At 45.6% G+C, this 14,435-nt stretch overlaps 1 protein-coding gene across 2 annotated transcripts in view; it reads left to right on the forward strand.

Annotated features, from left to right (window-relative positions):
- ABCA4 (ATP binding cassette subfamily A member 4) overlaps positions 1-14,435 on the forward strand; it is a 1,737,150-nt gene that overhangs the window by 1,471,051 nt on the left and 251,664 nt on the right. For both annotated transcript variants that reach the window (XM_069641223.1, XM_069641222.1), the window contains one exon: positions 10,305-10,420. In XM_069641223.1, coding sequence (XP_069497324.1) covers positions 10,305-10,420 — 116 coding nt within the window. The remainder of the gene's footprint in view (positions 1-10,304; positions 10,421-14,435) is intronic.

The following is a 14,435-nucleotide window of genomic DNA, read 5'->3' on the forward strand; positions in this document are numbered from 1 at the left end:
GACCTTCTGAAGAAATGTGTTAACTTCCAGTACAAATTTGTGTTCAGGTAAGATTCTTTCTACTGAGGATATGACCTGGTCATCCTTCGGCTAACTTCTGGACAGGGCATCTGCAACACTGTTTTGGGTACCCGGGATATAAGTTATGGTGAAGTCAAAGTTGGATAAGTAGTATGCCCAGCGGGCATGTCTGGCATTTCTACATTCCATCTGCCGCAAGACCTTGAGATTGCGATGGTCAGTTTGAATCACAAAAGGGTGCGATGCTCCTTGTAACAAATGACGCTATTCTTCACAGGCCATTCGCATAGCCAGAAGTTCACGTTCAAGAACAGAGAAGTTCCTCTCACTGGGAGACAGTGTTCGTGAATAGTAGGCTATTGGGTGTTCTTGCCCCTCTTGGTCTTCTTGTAGCAAGACTGCCCCCAACACACCCCCAGAGGCGTCTGTTTCCAGAAAAAAAGGTCTTGTCTGATCGGGTTGGCGCAGAATAGGAGCTGAAGTAAATGTCTCTTTTAGAGATTGGAATGCCTTGTGTGCCTCTGGAGACCAAATAAAAGGAACACCCTTCTTTAATAGGGATGTTATGGGTAACACTAGATCAGCAAGATTTTGAATGAAGCGGCGATAAAAATTTGCCAGCCCTAAAAAACGTTGTACCTCCTTCACAGAGGTTGGTGCTGACCACCGAGTAATCGCCTTCACCTTGTCAGGATCCATCTGAACCCCCTGAGAAGAGAGAATGAATCCCAAATAAGGTACAGTCTCTGCTTCAAATACACACTTTTCTGGATTGGCATACAAATGATTCTTCCGGAGTCTTTCAAGTACTTCAGATACATGTTGTCGATGTTCATCAAGGTTCTTGGAAAATATAAGTATATCGTCCAGGTATACCACCACAGAAACATAGAGCATATCGGAAAAAAGCTTGTCCATAAATCTTTGGAAAATCGCCGGGGCGTTAACCAAACCAAATGGCATGACGCAGTATTCATATAAACCCATGGGCGTCCTGAAGGCTTTCTTCCACTCGTCCTCATCTTTGATTCTCAAGAGATGATAGGCTCCGCGGAGATCCAGTTTGGTGAAATATTGTGCCTTTCTTACAGCTTCAAGAACATCTCGAATTAGAGGCATGGGGTAACTGTCCTTGATGGTAATACTATTTAGAGCTCGATAGTCTATGCTGGGGCGTAGTTCCTGAGAATCTTTCTTAGAGACAAAAAACAATGAAGCCCCACCCGAGGACTTTGATTCTCTGATGAGTCCATTCTTGAGGTTAGCCACAAGATATTCTTTTAAGGCCTCTCTCTCAGATTCCGATAGTGGGTACATTCTTCCAAAAGGGAGAGAAGCCTCTTCTTTGAGTTCAATACAACAGTCCTCAGGACGGTGAGGTGGGAGGAGTCAAGGTACCACATCCTTAAATACTTCAGCATAAGTATGATACTGCTGTGGTATCGAAGACATGGTGTTACACAGTTGGACCTTGGGTGTCTTAGCCGGCACCGTCACTGGTTCCTCCTTGAAGCAGTTACGGATACAATAGGTGGATTCAAAGTACAGTCTATTAGACAACCAGTCGATCTGGGGATTATGGCGCCTCAGCCAAGAAATCCCTAAAATAACGGGGAAGTGAGACGCTCGTATGACATCAAAGGAGAGGGATTCAGAATGATGGCTCATTGTTATCTGTAACGGTGGGGTCTCTTTTGTTATCAGACCTGAGGTAAGTGGACGACCATCTACTCCTTCAAATGGTACCACCTTCTCCTTGATCTGGAGAGGAATCTGGTGTTTTGTAGCCCAGGACACATCCATAAAATTCCCTGCAGCTCCACAATCCAACATGGCCAAAACTGATAGAGGTGGTTGGGATTGAATCTTCAATTCAAGTTGAAACACCATCAGACGGTTATTTTCTACTCCTTCATCTCTCGCTTGGGTACAATTGCAAGGGTTGAGGCCTCCTCCCCCGATATCTCCCTTGCAAAGATACGAGGCTGCGCGTTTCCCGAACGCCGAGGAGGTACATCTGGACAATTTCGCAATAAATGTTTGGAAGATCCACAATACATACATAAATTGGACTCACGCCTTCTCTTCCTTTCTTCAGGTGTCATTGAGCCCCTTGTGACTCCAATCTGCATCGGTTCTTCGGTGGATGCCTTATCCTTCACCTGAGGGGGAACTGAAGGCCAAACAGAGGGGGACCGTAACTCCCTTCGTTCCTGACGTCTCTCCTGTAGGCGGAATTCTATCTGCAATACTAGTGAGACCAGTTCTTGGAAGGAATTAGGTCTAGCCACTCGGGCAAGATCGTCCTTTATCTCCTCTTGCAACCCTCGTCTGAATATGGTCTGTTGTGCGGTGTCTGGCCATACTGCTGTAGCAGCCAAACTCTGGAACTGTGATAGGTAAGATTGGAGGCTCTGGTTTCCCTGTTTAACATCCAGCAATTCTTCAAATGTATGGTACTGGACTTCTGGTCGATCAAAACGGGTCTTGAGGGCTTGAATGAACTGCTGGTAGTTTACTACTGGATCCTGGTTAGTCACCAAAGGGGTTGCCCAAGCTAGGGCACTACCTACCATATTAGATATGGTAAAACCTACTCGAGTCCTGTCTGACTCGAATGCCTTTGGTCTGAAAGAAAAATATACAGCACAAGCATCTAAAAATTCCTTCAGAAGCCTAGGATTTCCATCGAACTTCCCTGTAGCGAGTGGCATAGCTGCCAAGTCTCTTCTTCCTTCATCTCGGTTATCAACCTGTTGCTTGAGGGCCTGGTTCTGGGCTTGAAGGGTCTGCATATCCGTCCGAAGCACTTGGATGGCATTACAAAGTTCCTGGAACTGTTCCAAAGAGGCCATTTGTTCTGGGTGGCGCTGTATACTGTCAAGACTGGAAGAATCTTTGCCTCACTCCTCCTCACCTGTATCTTCCCAGGAACTCTCCTGCCTTTCTGTCTTCTTGTTTAGTCTTGACGGCTTGGTGGGTCTTTCCTTTCGCTCTTTTTTGTGATGCAAGTAATGGTGAGCCCCCTCAGCCGCCACCTTGACCAGGGAAGAACCTGGGCCAAGGTGAAGGCCAAAGGGCAAGCCCCCTAATTCAGGAAAAAAGCCGTAGCAGAAAAAAACCTGAATTCAAGTGTAGTTGCAGAAGGGTCCTTTGATATGGTATGGCTGAAGGATGGCTCAAAAATATGGTGCTTGGCAAATCAAAGAGAAGAACAGCTGACCGTACAGGGGTCTTTTGGAAGGTAGCGTTCCAAGAGAGTAAACGCAAACTGCGATCCGGGAATTGGTGGGAGGTTGCAAGTGACTGAAGCAGTCGATGTCTGGCAATACCACAAATGGGAAGGTACCGACAGGGCAGCCGTCGGAGTACAGCGAGAAAATTATAGATAGCCGAACCAAGGTAAGTGGAAAGAAAGCTGGAAGGTATGGAGGGGTAGGAAAGAAGGCTGACCGAGAAGGCAAGTATTGGAGTAAGACTGCAAAAGGCGGCGTAGGAAAATAATATCCATAAAGAAAAGGGTGTCAGAAGCGAAAAAGGATAATAGTAAAAAAGACAAGCTCAAAAAGAAATATGGAACCAAAGAAGGCAAAAGGTTTGGAAGAAAACCAAACGAGCAAGGATATATCTATCTAGAAGGATAGAAAAAGCATAGAAAGGCAAGCGATAGAGTAATAGAGAAAAAATAGGCACGAGCCAAACCAAGGGAAAAAGCAGAATAAGCTAGGAAGTGGCAAGAAGAAATGAATAACACCAAACATACCTTAATGAAATAAGTCCGCGAAAAGTGGGTAGCTTGCACATTGAGAAGGAAAATAGAAAAACAAGGAAGAAGTACAAAGGCTAATATCACAAGGGTAACACTGGAACAATCGGTGAGTTAATCTAAGACGATACAACGTGCCGGCGTTAGAGGAAAGGACCTATTTATTGACAACGGCCATGATGGAAGAGGCATAGAACATTAAGATGGAGCACCAACGGCCATGTTACGTGAGTCGCCATCGGTTCCAATATTTCCATGCCTGAAGAATGACACTTATTGCGGTTGATGTGGCTGCTAGGAACTTCCTTCTCCAAAAGAGGAGAATCAGTGTAAAATTGCAAAAACAGAGATATGAGGCACAGAAGCAAAGAAATTTGGCAACCCTAGCAGACCATAAGCACAGAGATCTGGTAATTATGCAATTGGGCAAACTCAAGCTTGAGGAGAAAAGGGAGACCGACATACAACCGTGTTAGTGGGAGGCATGCATTCCCACAGGTGGCCCCCAAGGAAAGCCCAGGCACTACATCCATCTGTATGAAGTGTGGAAGGACATCTTTGACTGTTCAAATCTCTGCAGCTAGCTTTCCGTCTTCAGGGGGTTGAAGAAGACTTATGGGTGCAGCCATGTTGAGCCATCTTCCAGTGACTGGAACCGATGTTATCATTCAATTGGCTCCTGAGAAAAGTCACTATCCTCAGAAGGTAATGCAAGACCCCAGAGCAGTATTTTAGGAGCTTTAGTGAACTCACCAAAAAGGGCAATCAAACACTGGGTTTGTTAATTCACCTGCCATTGAAGTATCTGAGTGAGTGGATGGCTGATAACTGAGTTGACACTTTTGAGAGAATGTCCAATTTGATTGCATGTGAAGATGTCCTAAAGAATTGTGAGACAGATTTACTATAGCATATAGTGGACAAGACTATTACAGTCCATAAGGATCATGCAAAGGCAGACAAAATGTATGTAACTATTCGATTCCAGAAAAGGTCTCAGTTGAGCACACCAGAAATAGAAGAAATGGCTTTTGATAAAAGTAACCCAAAGGGGGGAAAAAGCAAAGGTTCTCATCCCCTTTGCCGAGAATAACCCCCAAAGACATGAAGGGGAATCCAAGACACATGGCTAATCAGCACCCACAGAAAATAAGGTTGATGTTACCTCCAACACTGAGGTCCTACCACCCTCAACAACCAAAGGACATTTTCTGTGCAGAGACATGGCACATAGGAAGGGAGGTTGAGCCTCAAAGGGTAGACCCAAATAGTCTATAGACAGTGCTGGACTCGAGGAGGAGGCGATCATTAGTGTGGGCATCGTAGCAAATTAATTTCCACTAAGCCAGTAAGTGGACAAATGTTTCCTTGTGATTCTGAATTGGAAAGGGACCGGATCCTTATAGAAGAACCCAATTCCTGAAAACAGTCAGGTCTTTTTGGAGCACGTCTTCATTAATAGGAACAAAGCTCCCACGCTGCATGGCATTGCAGCTAGTGACAGTGCTGTAAGACATAGATGGGTACAAGACAGGCAGTATGTCAAAGGCACAGATTGTGTAGTTACAGAGTTTAATGGGTTCAGTGATCTCAGAGTTGCCTACTGACATAAAAAATAAACCTAAGATGGAGGATGAGGTGGCTTCAGCCCTCAAGGTCCTGTTGGAACTGAGTGGGTTGTTTTGAGCTTGAGACCCAACTAAGGCTAACTTTTGTAAGGTCCATAAGGACTTCCCCACTCTAGAATGTCGGTGGAAGCAGGCATACTAACAGGCTCAGGGTGAGGTGCTTGGGTTTGGTTAAGGTGTACAGGTAGAATGATCTGCTGTACAGTGACCGCAGGAATTCTAAGGCAGGGGCGACTGGAAATTGGTTTCGCCCATGCCACAGGAGGGTCCAACGGGGCTTGTTCCACAGCATTTCTTTGGCAGGTTGCTTACAAGTATCCAAGACAGCTGACAGGTTGTCTGCACATTGACTCGATTTCTGGGGGGACGTTAGTGGGGGCCTGCAGTTTAAATATTTGACAGAGAAGGGGGTGCCCCCTTCTCTCAAAAGTATAGCTATCTCTCCCATTGTGCATTGCAGCAGAGAGGCTTTCAGAAATGAAAAAGCCACCATTTATTTTTCTGTTCAATGCGAGAGATAACCACGGGAAACAATGAGGGTTGGACGGTCATGGGTGCGGGCTAGGGAGGGAAAGATGACATTAGGGGAGTTGGGGAGCATGCTAGGTGGTGGGGGACGCTGGCCGATTGCCTGGGAGGGCAGGAAAATATATTCTTTCATCGTTTTTCACGATAACCGCGGTTACCAGTCGACTACAGAAAACCACAGCTATATGTGATACATTGCAATTATAACCACGGTTATTGGGGAAAAGGAGAACAAAATAGAGTAAGGAAACACAGGATTTTGTCAGCTACAGTGAGGTGGGGGGTGAAAAGTGGACATGGCGCATGGCAGTGTTCCGTGGGCCCATAAGAGAGGGAGGAAAATGTGCAGTGGACACGGCCAAAGGCTGAGGGCTACTGGCCCGATAGTGTTGTAAAATATATAGTGGGCATGGGTGAAGGCCGTGTTCACTAGCCAGGGCTGAAACATATACAGTGGACATGGTCAAATGCCATGGCTACTGGCCTGGTAGCGTTGTAAAATATATGCTCACTAAATATGCTCACTGCCCAGGGCCAAAGAGAGGGTGTCTGAAAGAGAGGGGCAACGGCATGGACGAAGGCCGTGCTCACAAGTCTAGTGGGCCCAAAAGACATGTATAGTGGCCATGACCAAAGACAGTGGCCACTGAGCGGGCTTAAAAGAAACATATTGGGGGAACACATACAGTAGACACGGCCGAAGGCAATGGATAGTGGCACATAAAAAAACTAAGGTATAACAAAACCCTTGAAATTCACTGAAAACCCAGGAGCACACATATTATAAGAGAAGGGATTCACAATGAAATACAAAATGGCATTATGGCAAACATAGTGTTATGGGGACATCAACAGGAGCGTGGCGAGTTAAGCTGGTTATGACTTCCCACATCCGCTGAATTTAAAGGGTTTTGCTGCGATAAATCTGGTCAATTTAACTACACTTTAAAGTGTTTTTCAATGAAAACAAATATATACATATACAAAGCAGTTGTGTTGCTGTTTCTGTCTGTTAAATAATTAAAACGAAGATCTGGTCGTCCTTGGTGTTTGGAGTAAAAGGAGCCATGAGGAGTGCAGTATGAGCATTGGGGAAACCCAAAAAAAAAGTATGGAAATATATACAAATTACACGGCCTGCAGTAGCGGCCGTGTAGTTATCGTTAAATTCCTCAACCCATAGGAAGATCACATTTTGGGCAGCTTATAACTTCTACCCCCTCAGACGAATCCTGACAAAACCTAGCCAAAAAAGTATATGGCCCCGTCAGATTAATTTTGTGAAATTTGATGAGGTTTCGTCTGGGGGGGGGGGGGGCAATGTTTGTGTTTTTTTCCATAGATGCAATGGAAACAAAGTTTTGCTCGCGCTTACAGCCCATACCGTTAGACGGATTTTCACCAAATTTGTGGCAGTGGCGGCGGCTTGGTCCCAAAAGCATGCTTTTGCAAATTTGCTGTAAGTCCATCCAGTAGATTTCTTTAAAACGGCCCAAAAGTAGGTAAAAAGAAATTTTCATATCTGGGTTCAGTTAGCGGATTGGCCTACGATTGGCCCACAGGGCACGTGAGGTCTGCGGACATTGGACATGCCTGCTGATTGGATGGTGAAAAGCGTTAGGTGCATCATATTTTTTGGAAACGCCCGCCATGTTGGATTTACATTCAGCGCCTGTTGTCCACGAACATCCCAGTAAAAAGATATTAAACACAACATTGCACTTGTCAAACTAATGAAACAATCTCTGGGGAGGTGAGGGGTGATGAGGATGGGATATGGCCATAAGAAGGGCAAAAGACTGGTGTTTTTTTATCCCCGAAGTCCACAAACAGTCCGGATGTTCGGGTACAGTTCTGCGATGTTTGCAAGCATATCATTCATGACCTGACCCGGAATGGTTCTGCATAGTTATTTGCTGTTTTGCCAAGAGGGAGCAAAAGTAGAAGGGGTTCCCAAAATATTTAAAATGCTTATAAATTTGGTGCCATTTGACGAATCTGCGCAAATGTTTGCAAAAATATTTTAGACCCAGAAATGACTGGATTTGCAAAGTTTGATGGGATTGTTTCAAGAGGGGTCAAAATTAGAGGGGAGTCTCAACATTTTTATATGGCTTATAGCTTTGTTGCCATTTGACAAATGTGCACACAAGTTTGCAGAAATAGTTTAGACCGAACCTTAAATGTATGTGCAAAGTCTGAATGGATTTTTGTCACATGGGGGCTAAGTTATATGACTATTTTACATACATACATTTTGACACTTTTCAAAAAATGAAACATGGACCTATCTAGAGCAAACTCGTGCAAAGGGGCATTGGCAAGGACCTGAAAGCATGGTTTTGCAAATGTGTCAGTGTTTTATTTTTTGAAAAGTGTCATAATGTAGGTACAAAAGCCCCTGGCCATGGGTAGTGGCCAGATTGTCCGGGTCATTAACATGACCCGGACAATCTGGCTACTGGCCTTGACCACAAGCAACCGGCAATGGGTTTAAAGTGGGCATGGCCACCAGAGACCCGCAATGTGGTAACGTTTTTTCGAAATCAGTATAGGTTTGAATGGGAAAAGAAGTTCTGCTTGTGGCTACAGCTCAAAGTGCTGGACAGGATTGCAGCAAACATTCGCAAGGAGTACCAGCAAGGACCTGAAAGCATGGTTTTGCAAATCTATCTTGTGTTTTATTTTTTCTAAAGGGTCAACATGTAAGTAGAACAAATTGTGATATAACTTTGGTGCCTGGACAATGGGCCTGGCCCTGAGCAAGGACAAATGTGTACTCTGATTTGCTTATTGGGCCACGTGGCATGGCCAAAGCCCTAGGTTTGAATGAGAAAAAAATGTCTGCTTGCGGCTGCATCCCAAAGTGCTGGACAGGATTGCAGCAAACTTGCATGAGGAGCATCTGCAAGGATCTGAAAGCATGCTTTTGCAAATATGTGCTGTGTTTTACTTATTTGAAAGTGTCAAAAGGTAAGTACAAAAAATAGTGATATAGCTTTGCTGCCTGGGCAGTAGGCCTGGCCCTCTGCAAGGACAAATGTGTACTCTGATTTGCCTATTGGGGAATGGGGCATTGGCCGGAGCCCATGGCCCATGGATTGTGGCAACTGGCCATGGCTACAAGCCATGAACACTGGCCATTGGTCACATTATGAGGGTATAGTGAACACTGAACTAGGATGCCGGCTAGGTGCAGTGGATAATGGAGGTGATTTGGTGGGGCTGGGGTCATGGTCGATCCTCATTCCCAAATCCAACCATGACTTGCATCCCCACCATGCACTGCTGATAACGACGCACATTAGTATGCATTGCAAAAAATATGTTTGTTAAGGGAGGTTTACAGTTCATTCATATGTTAAAAGAGGAATTATTAAGAACTTGTATACAGTGATGTAACATCATAAAACATTTTCACTCATAAAACATGAAATTCACGGAAGAAAACGTTGTTAAAGGGATGTTATGGTTAAGGTGCAATAATAAAAACCTATGAAATTCAGTGAAAAAACGTTAGAGAGACGTATGGTTAAGTTTCAATAATAAAAGCCCATGAAATTCACTGAAAATACTTTGTGAAAGGGACGTTATGGTTAAGTTGCACTAACAAAAACCCATGAAATTCAATGAAAAAACGTAGTTAAAGAGACGTTATGGTTACAAGTAAAACCAAAAAACCCTTGAAATTCGCCAGTTATGGTAAGCCAATCAACCATAACTCGCGCTACCTCCGTGCACTGCTAAGACTAACACCTAGGACATAAAATATAACATTACAAATGTAATTGATGACATCACTGATGACATTGCATATCTGGGCCACTTCTTTTTGTTTTTCCATTCTATGATTTCTTTGAAAGCGCTCAGTTTGTAATTTTGAAGTCTGCCACAACGCACTGTGGGCGACGTTACTGTATGTATTCTGTATGTCTATGGTCTACCAGTGTGCATGGAAGCCTAAACACAGGCGCGTTATTTGTAAAAAATTAAATGTGTAAGTTAGCTTCTGCAAATCTATATAACATTTAGGGCCAGCTTTACAAATCGTTTTTCAATGGAAAAGTCTTATTGAAACACGTTTTGTAAATCAGGCCTTGAGTGCACTAAACGTTGTGCATTTAGTGCACTTAATTTAGTGCACTTAACACTGTCCACTCTTTCACTGTTCGGGTATTGATTTCTAAGGATGAACTGGGGCTCAACTTGAAGTTGTGAATGAATGTCTGTTTTACTCTCTCCATCTTTCCAGTAAAGTCCCCTCTTGCCTAGACTATCATGGGTAGTCATTGTAATTGTAACATTTTAATGTGTTTTTTTTAACCATTCTCTCATGGACTAACAGCTTTTTTTATTTACAGGCAAATTATGCTGTTAGTGTGGTAATGGTGGTCGCTATATTCATTGGGTTTAACAAGAAAGCTTACACGTCTGCAAACAACCTGCCTGCGTTTATTGTGTTGCTTTTTCTCTATGGGTGAGTATTTGCCACTGACATTTATCCATTTTAGTTGTTCAAGGGCCTTGCAGTTGGTTGGGATTTTGAACTATACCTTTAGGAGAATCAAAACAGTGTCAATTAAAAGTTTGATTTTCCACATAAGTGTTTATGGTAGCACTTCCCCTGCATTGTCCACTCCTTTTGTTTCTGCAAGCTGGAATCTTAGCGGAACACCACAAAATCCCAACAATGCATGGCAGCACACAGACCACTTTATCCCAAAAAGTGTCTGCTCGTTTAAACCTATGGGACAAATGGAATCTTAAAATATGTTATGATCAATTAAACATGATTGCATCATAGTGAGATATGACCATGAAGGTCACTATAGAACATATGTAAATGGACCCTAAATACGATCAATTGAATTTATAAGAAAAGACCAGGCATGAGAATAAACAGGCATTGGCAATGCCAACAGTTTTGGCATTTGTGTAGGCATAGGCAAGGTATTTGCCAGGCACTGCCATAGTGGCATTAACTGGCCATCGATGGTAGCAGCTGCAAAATGGTGCGAGAAACTGAGCATATGACAGCAGTGCCTGCCAAATGTCTAATACCTATATACAACTCAAAACTGCTGGCTTTGCCAATGCTTGTTTTTAGCTGGACTTCAGTGAAGGGCACGCTTTCTGCACTTAAATCGAATGGCTAAAGGCAGACTTGGTTACGACATTTTTTTTTACACCAGTAGTACATTTACAGTCCCAGTGAAGTCATTACCCCTGAGGAGAAGCCCAACGCTCACACCATAAAAAATGCAACCCACTAAGCGAAAGGGTCCAGAACACCTCTTGCAAGGAGAACAAGGTTTAATTCCACAAAAATAGGATTTGCCAGCAAAGAACTTGCTGCCACAGAATGTTCTGGCAGAATTACCACAAACAATGAGTTAAAAAGGCACACAGCATTATCAATGATGTAAGTTACATAGGTTATAAATCCGAACGGCTGGTTGGTGCGACCCTATTCATAGGCTACCTGCTCCATACGGGATGCTAGGCCATTCGTCCCAGCCCCTTCTGTCTTCTCCATGTGGGCTCCTCCTCATACGTCATCAGCCGCGAAGCCGCAGTTAATAACCAATTAGAAATAAAAAACAATACATTTGCTATCTCTAACCTAGTGTGCACCTATTACTGCAGACATGGGCTTGGAGGATACTGTTGAGGTCATCGCAATTTACGTACCCCAGCTTGATTCCAGACACGTCAGCACCCTCCCAAATCTCCCCACCCTCATTTTAGATTTGTTTCTTTTGACCCTCCCAGCGCCCTGCAGCACAATTCACATGACCAAATAGTGGGGGCAGCCTGCCCCTGCTTTTTGATCATCCCTGATCGATTGAGGGGCATACCAACTTTATGAATGGCGGTCTGGGGCTGGCTGGTACATTGGAATGCTGGGGTCTTGGGAAGGGGGCATGTAGGCACTATAAGTTAAAGCTGGTACGGGGAAGGTCGGAGGCTTGTGCCCGCCTGCTCGTGGGATAACTGTTTGCAGATAGCTCTCAGTCCCCCCATGGTTTTGCAGTGCGCTTTCCTTCTAAGGTACGAGTGCTGGAAGCATAAGACAATGCAGGGTTTATGAATTGCTGGGGCTCTGACATTTCTCACCGCTGCCCATGTTACAACTTACTCTAATACGCACATGCCTATTTCCACGTTCATTGCCTGGGCCTACTGTCCGGGCTGCAGCACTGTGCTAGGCCTTAAATTCAATATGGCTGCTTGTATCTAAAATGGTGCTTCACTCCTTATGTAATGTATATTTGCTCGAGCCCTAATCTACAGAGAGTGCATCTTCTATGAGCATCCCAAGCACCCCTCTCCCCCTATATCCTCCCCACCCCTCTACATCACGCTCCGATACCTCTGCCTTACTCGATACCTCTTAGGTGCCTGGTTTAATCACTCCTGCCTCTTTGCACCTCAGATGATTGCTTTGAAAAAACACTGGCAGAAACTTCGAGCACAACGTTTGATAGTGAAGCTTGATAAAGCTAGCTCAAAGAGATCCCAGTAGGATGTGTTTTGGGCAGAAAGGAGGACAGGAAGTGGGTGGGAATGGCCATAGGGATTAGCATGGGCAGTCAATGGGTGGGTAAATAACCAAACAACACCTACAAGCATTGTGTCTCTCCTCATATGCCATTGCTCTTTAGCTGTACTCTCATGCAATTGTTTTGGTTTATATGTGGTGCTTCAGCTCCACATAATGACCACAAAAGTGACCACAAAAGTGATGGGTGGAAGGTTTTGAATGAATCTAAACCACTGGCAATTGCTCTGGGCCAACCTTCCACACCACCGTTTTTAGCCCGTCTGCGTCATTGCAAAAGGGGACCAGCCATGTGCAAATCAGTCAGCACCTGCCGCCACCGAAGGTAGCAGCCCAGCCCGAACTGCTAGGCCAGGTCCCCTCTGCACAGAAAACCAAGCAACCCCAGACATGTTTCGGCCTTGTTGGACCTCCTCAGTGAGGTGCAGCCTGGTTCCCTGTGGCGCAGCGAGCAAGGGACCCACGTCTGGGCATACCCTCTCTCACAAGGAGAAACAAACTGTCCACAAAAGTGATGGGTGGAAGGTTTCGAATGAATCTAAACCACTGGCAATTGCTCTGGGCCAACCTTCCACACCACCGTTTTTTAGCCCGTCTGCGCCATTGCAAAAGGGTACCAGCCATGTGCAAATCAGTCAGCAGCTGCCGCCACCAAAGGTAGCAGCCCAGCCCGAACTGCTAAGCCAGGTCCCCTCTGCACAGAAAACCAAGCAACCCAGACATGTTTCGGCCTTGTTGGACCTCCTCAGTGAGGTGCAGCCTGGTTCCCCGTGGCTCAGCGAGCAAGGGACCCACGTCTGGGCATACCCTCTCTCACAAGGAGAAACAAACTGACCACAAAAGTGATGGGTGGAAGGTTTCGAATGAATCTAAACCACTGGCAATTGCTCTGGGCCAACCTTCCACACCACCGTTTTTTAGCCCGTCTGCGCCATTGCAAAAGGGGACCAGCCATGTGCAAATCAGTCAGCAGCTGCCACCACCGAAGGTAGCAGCCCAGCCCGAACTGCTAGGCCAGGTCCCCTCTGCACAGAAAACCAAGCAACCCCAGACATGTTTCGGCCTTGTTGGGCCTCCTCAGTGAGGTGCAGCCTGGTTCCCTGTGGCGCAGCTAGCAAGGGACCCACATCTGGGCATACCCTCTCTCACAAAGAGAATCAAACAGTCCACAAAAGTGATGGGTGGAAGGTTTCGAATGAATCTAAACCACTGGCAATTGCTCTGGGCCAACCTTCCACACCACCGTTTTTTAGCCTGTCTGCGCCATTGCAAAAGGGGACCAGCCATGTGCAAATCAGTCAGCACCTGCGGCCACCGAAGGTAGCAGCCCAGCCCAAACTGCTAGGCCAGGTCCCCTCTGCACAGAAAACCTAGCAACCCCAGACATGTTTCGGCCTTGTTGGACCTCCTCAGTGAGGTGCAGCCTGGTTCCCTGTGGCGCAGCGAGCAAGGGACCCACGTCTGGGCATACGCTCTCTCACAAGGAGAAACAAACTGACCACAAAAGTGATGGGTGGAAGGTTTCGAATGAATCTAAACCACTGGCAATTGCTCTGGGCCAACGTTCCACACCACCGGTGTTTAGCCCGTCTGCGCCATAGCAAAAGGGGACCAGCCATATGCAAATCAGTCAGCAGCTGCCGCCACCGAAGGTAGCAGCCCAGCCCGAACTGCTAAGCCAGGTCCCCTCTGCACAGAAAACCAAGCAACCCAGACATGTTTCGGCCTTGTTGGACCTCCTCAGTGAGGTGCAGCCTGGTTCCCTGTGGCGCAGCGAGCAAGGGACCCACGTCTGGGCATACCCTCTCTCACAAGGAGAAACAAACTGACCACAAAAGTGATGGGTGGAAGGTTTCGAATGAATCTAAACCACTGGCAATTGCTCTGGGCCAACCTTCCACACCACCGTTTTTTAGCCCGTCTGCGCCAT

This window comes from Ambystoma mexicanum, chromosome 1q (assembly GCF_040938575.1).
Source record: "Ambystoma mexicanum isolate Mex_15411 chromosome 1q, UKY_AmexF1_1, whole genome shotgun sequence".
In the NCBI taxonomy this organism is placed as follows: domain Eukaryota; kingdom Metazoa; phylum Chordata; class Amphibia; order Caudata; family Ambystomatidae; genus Ambystoma; species Ambystoma mexicanum.